General features: G+C 29.7%; 1 protein-coding gene across 1 annotated transcript; it reads right to left on the bottom strand.

Annotated features, from left to right (window-relative positions):
• Positions 1–1,654: 1,654 nt before the first annotated feature.
• LOC133823737 (transcription repressor OFP6-like) lies at positions 1,655–2,596 on the bottom strand. The gene has a single exon (XM_062256589.1). The coding sequence runs from the start codon at positions 2,497–2,499 to the stop codon at positions 1,906–1,908; it is 594 nt and encodes a 197-aa protein (XP_062112573.1). The 5' UTR covers positions 2,500–2,596; the 3' UTR covers positions 1,655–1,905.
• Between the last annotated feature and the right edge of the window lie 8,143 nt (positions 2,597–10,739).

The following is a 10,739-nucleotide window of genomic DNA, read 5'->3' as shown; positions in this document are numbered from 1 at the left end:
ATAGAGCATTCCCAATAGCTACTTTAAAAAAAGAGAATTCTCTATAATAATAGAAAAAATTGTTAAAATTATCATACAATAGCTTATTTAAATTAATTTTCTAACATGAAGTTTCTTTATATTTTTTATTTTATTCTCTACATTTATAGATTTTTAAAAGCTCATTCAAATATGTTTTTTTTTATTTTTTATTGACTTTTCTTTCTCTCTTTTGAAATTTATTAGTTTTTTATTCTTTTTTATTATTTTAATTAATAAAAATGTTTAAGTATATAATATTTAAATAATATAAAGAAATATATAAAAAAAACTAATATATGATGTAATGTAAAATAATAAAAAAAAAATTAGTGATGTATTTTAAAAGATAGAGTAGAGGAATTGTTGTAAGTGCTTTTATTTCTATTTCAACTTACACCCACATAAATCATAAAAGAGAATTGCTAAGGAGAATTGGTCCCAATACTACAATAAAGTGATATATTACTTTTAATCTAATTTAATATCAAGTCTCACATATTTAAATTTAATAAATATTATGCAACCTGAGTGGTGCTCTTGTGCTTTTCATAAAACTACCACCATACATCCAAAAGCAAAAGCAAGAAAAAGATACTTCTATATCTATTGCTATATATATCCTATGTATTTAATAAACTTTTATTATGTGACTCATTTTTTAAAACTTTGGGATAACATAATAGTAGTATAATAAGTCACTATACATACAACATATTAATTGTAGCTCTACCTTAATAACTCATATTTAAAGTAATAATATATCTCATCTTCACTACTCAAGACTTTTTATTTATTTATTTTGGCTATCAAATCAAGGAAAGGTAAATGCATATAGAATGAGTGACACACTAATTCAAATCATAGCTAGCAATTAATTATCTAGCTACATAAATTGAATTAATTATAAAATAATAACACATAACATTATTTAGGTTATGAACATTTAATCGAGGAAGTGAGAAAATAGATCATGACAAGAGAAGAGCCAGCTTGCAAGTTGTGTAAGACTGATTATTGTCAAGGTTAAATGCCTGACCTTATACAGTATTGGAAAACACACTGTTGTCAGTCATAAACATGGACCTTTCAATGCCTTGTTATTATTATTTTTATTATCAATAAAAAATAAAAATTCACTCCTCTAGTATATTTTCTTTGTTCACCATTTACAATGTCTTTCACTAATTATTACGAACCCAAATCCCAATGCCTATCTTTCCCCGCCAATAAGCTGAAACATGGTGACGATTTTGACTGGTCTTATATATCATCGTCTCCCATGAAATTACCAAAGTAACCCTCCTCTTCTACTCTAAAGTCATCCATATTTTTCTATTGTAAAAACTCGCCACTACTATACCATGTTCTACATGGATCGAATTTGATATCAACACTAGTGTTTTAAAAAATAGCAAAATAATGTAGCACGTATTCCTTGTGCTTCAGGAATAAAAAATGTACATACAACAGAGTTGGGCTTTTTTTTCAATATTTTAGTTTAGTTTTATATTAAAAGAAACAAAAAACGACAAAAGGCGCCTACTCTGGGTCGAAAGAGTCTCATTTTGCAGTGGAATAATTACTATTGTTAATGATAAAAAGTGGAAAGTGACAATAAAAAAAAAAAGAAAAATAACAACAAAAGCTCATTCTATTGAGTTAAAAGATTAGTGCCTTTACACCGATGAGTACTATTAGTATTAATACTAACTAGTTCAGTACATCTCACAACTACACAAACTTACCACCCAAAAAAAGCAAAAAATTACAGTTAAGCCCTTCGGCATCTAGCTCCTACAAATAATAATAATAATAATATGTTTTTAACCGCTTTACTTCGACGTTTACCATTGTAACAGAATTAACCACCACAAACGCACGTGGCTAATAGTAGGAGTAGGAGTAGTCACGTGACGTGGGCTTGTTGTAACCGAAATGCCGTACTTTGGTGGCCATGGAGGCAGAACCAGACCTTACGGAAAAAACTCCATCCCAGATCTCGGTGAAAGCTCGAACAATTATTCCATGGTGGGAAGGAGCGTTCAGCTGGAGAAAGCAGTTCAGAAGCTCGCGGAGATCGTCCTTCGAGTAAATCTCGTTCTCCAGTATCATCTGCAGCATCGATTGCCGGAAATCCAAGTACGGGTCGTCGGAATCTTTTTCCACGGCCACGCCTTCGCCGCCGACTCGGCCGAACCCCTTAACGGTTGTTCTCGGCGAGCTCTTGTTGTCGTCGGAGGAGAATAAGGTGGAGGAAGTGGTGGTGGTGGTGTCTTCTTCTTCGTCGTCGTTGTCTTTCGTCGTCGGAGAATATGAACTCGAGATGGAGTATTGTCGTTTGGGCTTCCGATGGGCTTTGATTTTGGGCTTGGACTTGGGGTGGAATAAGAGGGAGAGCTTTGGCCGGGTGCAGCTGCAACCTAGGTCGACTGATACTGTGTTCAGGAGGAGCTTCTTTCTGGTTGTACCACTAGCCATTTTAGAGAGAACTCAAGAGTCAGATGTATAGATGTAGATATTGGTGTATATATAGAGAGAAGGATGGATTTTTGTTTTGAGAGAGAGAGAGAGAGAGGGTTTGACTAAAATGGGTTAGGGGAAGGTTCTTATATATAGAGCCTAAGAAAGTACAGCCTAACAAGGGGTACCCTATATGCTAATCTGACTGAGCTGTGAGCCTTTCCTAAAATGACAGTATGGTCTTGGCCGCGTAATCATACAACCACGTGGTCTTACGCTACTTGGGGCCGTGCCCGTCACCCGTGATTATAAAGGTAAATGCAAAAGGATTTTGTGTGTAATAAAAATTAATTTTGTTTAATTAATTAAATCTTGGCTTACTATGTAGTACTAGTATATAGTATAAGATTGGAAATTGGGTATACGTGAAGAATGATCTTGGGATCAGTAAAAATAGAAAGAAAAAAAAAAGGAAACTGTGTTGAGTTTTTCTTTTTTTGTTTTTGATTCGAAAGGTTTCAGATCTGTATTTTAGAAATGAACTCGTGTGCTTTAGCTTATGGACTTATATGTAACTGACAATATAAAATTTGCTCACACTTGTCAGTACAATACTGAATAGTGATTAGATCAGCTACACCGTACACTTATGTACAAAATAAAATACATTATAATATGCATTTTAGGGTTTTTCGGTACAGAAAATTGCAGAGATTCACTAGTAGACAAATGCTTCTGAATTTGCCCAAATTGTTTGATAATTACTAACTTAGTTACTCTAACACTCAGTTACTAGTTAAGTGTCTTGCTTATTTGAGTGTAAATGATTTTTAGTGATTACCTATCAACTTTTTGGGTTTTTCTTAGATACATATTCGTGGAGAAAAGAATGGCATCTATGGATGGAAATGCGACTGGGATTGGATGGGGAATGTCTCCCTCGTCTCCGTCGCTATTCATGCTCTGACGTAGAGGGGCTTCATTATTTAAAATAAAAATTAATACAAAACAATAAATATATACATATTAATAATAAAATTACACATTAAAAACATAATAGATATAAATGTATATATTAAATAAAAATATTAATTAAAATATATATATACATATAATAAAATATAAATTAATTAAATAAATAAAAATTCTAAACAAGATGGAGAGTAGTATCCCTGTTTTTCCAATTGGTTTCATTTTTTTTTTCCAACCTGCTATATAAATTAAAATTATATGACATTTTGATTACTATAAGTCCACAAGCTATCATTTCAAAATGAACCCAACATATTACAAAATTATATTAGCACACAATATGATTAATGAAAGAGTTTCTAATGGTTATCTCATCACAATAATTACGCTTCTTTGTGATTTGCTATAAATAAATTATCAATATATAAAATTCTATTTATATCAATAAATTTTGATAAATATATTCGGAAGAGAAGCTGTTTCATATCTCTTGCGTGTATATTTTACTTTTTGTGTGTGTAGCTCGTAAATACACCAAGTAAAAACAATGTTTAATATATATTTGTTTATTTAGTTTTATTTAAAATATTTATTAATTTATTTTTATTATGTTTTTCTAATTTTTATATAAATTTTAAATAAATAAATAATATCAGATATTATAAAATAATGATATAAACATATTAAAAAAAATAAACCAAAACATTGTTTGTAGTTAAAAAAATAAATAATATGATAATTTAAAAAAATAATAATAAATAGTATTTTTGTCCCCTGAACTTTTGACACAACTAAATTGTGCCTCCTAAAATATACGGTAAGTTGAAATTTCTCCCTGAACTATTGATATTATCAAATCATGCCCCCTGTTACGATTTACATAAAATATTAGTATTTTTGTCACCCGAACTTTGACAACTACCCCCTCTTTAATTATAAAAATTTTATTTTTATATTAGTTCTTTAAAAAATTAAAGAAAAATTATTAAAAAAAATCAATAGAGATGAAAATTATTTAAAATTCATTTTAAATACATTTAAGTTTGAAAATATTTTTTAAAATGAAATATATATATATATATTCCCTTTTTCTTCTTTATTCCTTTTTAATATATTTTTCTAATTACTTTCTATTCTTTTATTTTTATCCAATATTTTTAATTAATTAAGTTTTATATATTTCTTTTAAAATTAGTACATTTTAAATTTATAATATTTTATATATATTTAATTTTTAAAATGATTTTAGGGGGCAAAAATGAGAGAATAGAAAGTAATTAGAAAAATTAATAAAAAAGAATAAAGAAGAAGGGAATATGTTTTTTTTAATTATATCAATTTAGTTTTTCTTTTAAAAAAATATTTTTAAACTTAAATGTATATAAAAGGAATTTTATTCTTTTATTGAATTTTTTTAATAATTTTTCTTAAATTTTTTAAGAACTAATAGAAAAATAGATTTTAAAATTTTAATAATTAAAGATGGCACAATTTGGTAGTTGTCAAAGTTTGGGGTGAAAATGCTAATTATTTTATGCAAATCGTAATAGAGAGCATAATCTAATAGTATCAATAGTTCGAAGGAAATTTTAATAGATTATATATTTTAGGGGGCACAATCTGGTAGTGTCAAAAGTTCAGGGGGCAAAAATATTATTTATTCTTAAAAAAACAAAAATCAGTTAAACCAAGAATCGATTAGATAAACTTTTTTATATATAAAGATACGGTGCATTCTAGTTTTAAAATTAAATATTTTTTCTAATTTTATTTTAGAAAAAATACCTACAAATTTCAATTCAATAAATATATTAAAAATTTCTAAATTAAAACTATGAATTTAAAAAGTTTATTTGAACAAATCTTAATTATTTAATTTAAAAAAATTTAAAGCTAACAAAAAATTATGTATAAAAATATATATTATTTGATTAATGACTAGAGCAATTAAAATAAACCATTCTAAAAAAAAATGAACAACATACGTATATGTATGTCTTACTTCACTATTGCATGCATGTTTGGATAAACAAAATGCATTAAATAACAAAATAAACAATTAATAAAAGAGTTAAAAAGAATAAATTTAAGCACAAAATACGTTAAATGATAAAATATATAATTAATAAAAGAGATAAAAAATTATGCGTATATATTTTTTAGTTATAATTTTGAAAACATAAGTGATTGAGTAATTTACATACTTTAATATAAAATTTTAAAATACGTGATGAGAAATTATTATAGCTCATTTATTACTTTTTATTATTTTCTTCAATTTATTTACCTTATTTAGATGAATTTATTGCTTTTTAAAAAAAATATTTACTTTATTTAGATGATTTTAAAACTAACAGTATTAAAAAAATATTAAATCTATAGAAACAATTTTTGTTAAACTCACATTTATAATATATAAATAAATGTACATGTTGAATATCTAAGAATAATTATAAAGTAAATCAATATATATTTTTGACATAAAGTACTATGCGACGAAAATGTAATCTTTCACTTTTATTTTAATTCAACTGGTAATAATATTCTCTTCAATTCGAATTGTATTATACAATTGAAGAGAGGTAACCTTTTTAATTAATCACCGCACTACACCTCTCGCCAACTTTGAACGAGGGAAATTTTATGCTCTACCTATTTCTCACGCTCTTTCTCTACCTCACATTAAAGCTATTTTTCTCTCTTACAAATCGTCTCTCTCTGTCATTTTTCTTTCTGATCTCTACCTACGACTATTCCTTTGGATTGAAGCATCATTGAAGAACCATAGCCATTAACACCACCATTGAAACATCCATTGAAAGAATAATTGAAATTGTTTGTTCTAGATACAAAATTTAAGATTTTATATGATCTAAATTTGTAGATCTTGAAAAAATACCAAATCTTAGGAAAAAAATTTTTATCTGAAATTGACTTTTGAGTGAAAAGATATAAATCACCAAAATTTCCGTCAAAATTTAGCATAGAGCATTGCATTTGCATCATTTTTTGCCAAAAATATAATATTTCATGAATGCATCGCAGAGGCATCACATACGCATTGCATTTGCATCATTTTTGCCCAAAAATCAAGATTTCATTAATATATCACAGAAGCATCGCATATGCATCGTATTTGCATCACATTTGTACTTGCATCGTACATTTTTGGCCAAAAACGATGTAGATGCGATGGGTATGTGATGCTTTTGAGATGCATTCATGAAATCTTGATTTTTTGGCCAAAAACAATACATTACTATAAGAAAAAAAAAATTGCGGCGAAACTATTTGCGGTGACCTTTTTTCGCCGCAACTAATGACATTATTTGCGGCGAAATAGGAATCTCACCGCTAACAATCTTCGGAAATATTTTTATAGATTTCGTCGCTAGTAGTATTGTTTCGGTGTAAATAGTTCAACACCGATGCAAGCAAGGGTCGAAAATGTGACTGAGAATAACATAACTAGTATCATGATTAATTTTGAATGGTACAATAACGAACAGTTTATTCTCGCCACTCAAGCAAAACAGTTTTCTACTTGGAAGATCCTTCGAGAAACAAAAATTGGAAGGTAGTGGAAGAAGTCAATCATTGAAAGATTTGGGATCATCAAAGTATCAATGATGATAACGAGGTTGATGTCATGCATGATAGTACTTCATCAAATTTATTAGTCATTGTGGAATTAGGAGAGTTGGAGATTATGCATTTGAATCGACTTGGTCACACCAGCATAATTAGGGAAACGTCTCGATTTGTTCCGGATGTGGATGATGATTTCATCAATGACGATGATGATGACGAAATTAGTGAGGATGATTTAGAAAGTACAGAAGATGATGTAGGGATCGAAATTGATGAGGAATAATATTTTCTTATGCGTATTCTTATGGTATGTTTAATGTGTATGTTTAAATTTCAAGACTTTTCAATTAATATATAACTTTTCTCAACAATGTTTGTTTTTCAATAGTTTCAAATACATTACCGAAAGTATTTAAGTTATGTAGTTAACCTCCAACTATAATTGGTTTTAAGCTAATAATTATTTAAACTATAAAGATATGTCTGTTGTTGTTGCTCGTTCTCATGGAGGTGACGGATGATAAACGAGTTTTAGGTTTGTTTATGGTCTAGTTTTTAGAAAGGTTTTCATTAGTTTAGGACTATTTTATTGCAGAATTATGCTCGTTTGTTCATGTTTCAGGATTTTGATGCTAAGATGGTGAAAAGAGTGGAATGAAGTGAAAGTGGAAGAAAATGGAGTTATTTTGGAGAAAATCGTGTCTTTCGGGAGCAATATGTCCGAGTAATGATTCTGTCAATAGTGCTACAGCGCTATCAAAGTGGCGCTACAGCACTAGAAAGGAGGCATTTAACCTTTTGAATCTATCAGTAGCACCCCAGCGCTACAAAACAAGCGCCACAACGCTGTAAGGATCAGAAGAATAGCGCTACAGCGCTACATTACTAGCGCTACAGCGCCAGTGAGACAACTTTTGAGGCACTTTGGCACTGTAAATAGCGCTACAGCGCCTAAGAACTAGCGCTACAGCGCTATCAACACAGTTTTCAGATTTTTAGCCACTTTTTGAAGGACAAAACGGTCTTTTCACTTGGGAGCCTTGGAAAACTATTTAAGGGACATTATTCTGCGAATTTGATAAGCAATTTTAGTTTTATAAACCCTAGATTTAGAAAAGACTGCTGTAATTAGATTTCTTTTCCTGAATTTTTAGATTTTTCTCTTCATCTGAATTCTTTAGGTTATTTTCTATGAATAATTATTTGAAGTTTATTCTCATTATGTTAGCTATGAACTAAATCTCTTATCTAGGGATTAATGTAGTCGCTTGAATTTCGATTTAATTTTATTATGATGTTCTATTGATACTTCTTCTCTATTCTAATCTATATGATGTTTGTTTAATGCTAGTAAATATTTGATCACTATTTACTTGATTTAATGGTTTTGATTCAAAAATTCGAAAGATGAGAATTGAATATGTTATCATTATATAGACATAGGTTGCATATTGGACGAAAGTACCTGTATGGTTTGTGTAGTAATTAGGTTTCCATGCTTAATGTCTTCTATATGTTTAAGTTTATCACAAAAATGTAGAAAACTTGCATATAGGCTGAGATCTTATATCTTGAAAAAGAATAGGAATTGATTTATGTTAACCTGTTGTTAGAATAGGAAGAAGAATTTAGAATTGATTAGTAAAATTAATAGAATGAAGAGTTGATGAAATTAATTCATAGGCTTTTTATTATTGATTTTTAATTAGTTGATTAATTATTTTGCTTACAGTTATTTAAATTTTGTTCATAGTTTAGAGTATTCATTTTAATTTTTTAATTATTCATCTAAATTTTAATTCACCAAATAGAATTTGAAAATCAATTATTGGTAATTGGTTAATAGTCTCTGTGGGACAATCTCTATTCTTACAGACTTTATTACTTGACACGACTACGTATACTTGCGTACAGATTTAACAGATCAAGTTTTTGGCGCCGTTGCTGGGGACTATTTAATCAATATCAAATATAATTTTTTGTCAATCTACTTTGGTTTTCATTTAGCGTTTTCTAAATCGAGTTGCTTTAAAAAATTTCAATTTCAGGTGACTTATTTTTATGCAACGTAAGGGGTCGAAAATATTAGTACTTGTTGATCCTGAGATTGAGAAGACCTGCAAAAGAGAAAGAAAACAAAAAAGACTTGAAAAGATGGCCCAGAATGTCAATAATGTCGCTAACAACAATCTGAATCAAGGTAATGTGGGGAATGTTGCAGTTGAGGCAGACTTACCTCTGAGGGACTATGTACTCCCTAGTGTTACAGGGGTACATTCTAGTATTCGCCCACCTGCTGTGGAGGCAAACAATTTTGAGATCAAGCCCTCTATAATTCAAATGGTTCAGAATTGTGTTCAGTTTGGGGGGCTACCTAATGAGGGTCCGAACCTCTATATTACCAACTTTTTGGAGTTATGCGATACTTTCAAAATGAACGGAGTTAGTAATGACGCAATCCGTTTAAGGCTATTTCCGTTTTCATTGAGAGACAGGGCTAAAAGTTGGTTGATTTCGCTGCAAGCCAATTCCATTCTGACATGGGAAGATCTTGCTCAAAAATTTCTCGCGAAGTACTTTCCTCCTGCTAAATTAGCACAGATTAGAGGAGAAATAAATAATTTCTGTCAATTTGAGGGGGAATCATTATATGACGCTTGTGATAGGTTTAAAGAGCTGCTGCGAAAATGTCCACATCATGGTATAGTGAAATGGATGTTTTCCAGTCCATGGTTCAATACTTCAGTCAAGCCATTATGACCCAGAACAACAACTTCCAGCAAATGCAAAAATTTATGCAAGCTACAAATCCTAACATCCAAGCTCCACAATTTCAGCCTGTCAACTTGGACATGAATATGATACAATCCATGATGGCGAACTTTCAACCACAACCACCATAGCCACCACCACAACATCCTAACGATAATGATGACTTTGGAATTGATTTAAATGACATTTAGTTTGGTTATATTATTATTTTGAACTTATTAATATTTTGTGTTATTTTTTTTTATTTTGGAAACTATACTACTTATGTTTTGTTTTTTACATTTTGGAGACTATACTAATTTTAAATTAATTTTATTATTTAATTAATAAATTGTTTTTATTTATTAATTAATTAATATTTAATATTTTATTAAATAAATTTTAATTAATATAATTAATTTTTTTTTAAAAATTATATACCTACGGTGACGACAAGTCGTCGCAGTAGGGTGCTCGCTGAACACGAAAATCTGAGATTTCGTGACCCTACGGTGATGACATGTCGTCGCTGAAGGCATATAAACACACACTCTACAATGACGATGTGTCGTCGCTGTAGATGTGGGTGGTCGCCGGACCTACAGCGACGACATGTGGTCGCTGTAGGAGTTTTTGAAATTCAAAATTTCAAATTTTGCAATCACCTACAGCGATGACATGTCATCGTAATATCCCAGTCAAACAAAAAAAAAAGATTTTCTACTGCGACTGACATGTCGTCGCTGTAAGCCGCTATACATATGAACCTACAGTGACGCCGTTTTGGCGACGACATGTCATTTCTGTAGAGTATTTTTCTTGTAGTCTAAATTTGATTTTTTTTTAATTTTTGTTACACCATTTGCGGTGAAAATATATTGTATTTGCGGAGAATTATTTTCCGCAAATAAGAGTCAGACAAGACAAATTAACCATTATTTGTA

Source organism: Humulus lupulus, chromosome 3, assembly GCF_963169125.1.
Source record: "Humulus lupulus chromosome 3, drHumLupu1.1, whole genome shotgun sequence".
Taxonomy (NCBI): Eukaryota; Viridiplantae; Streptophyta; class Magnoliopsida; order Rosales; family Cannabaceae; genus Humulus; species Humulus lupulus.
Note: the sequence above shows the minus strand (reverse complement) of the source record. Positions and strands in the feature narration are given on the sequence as shown.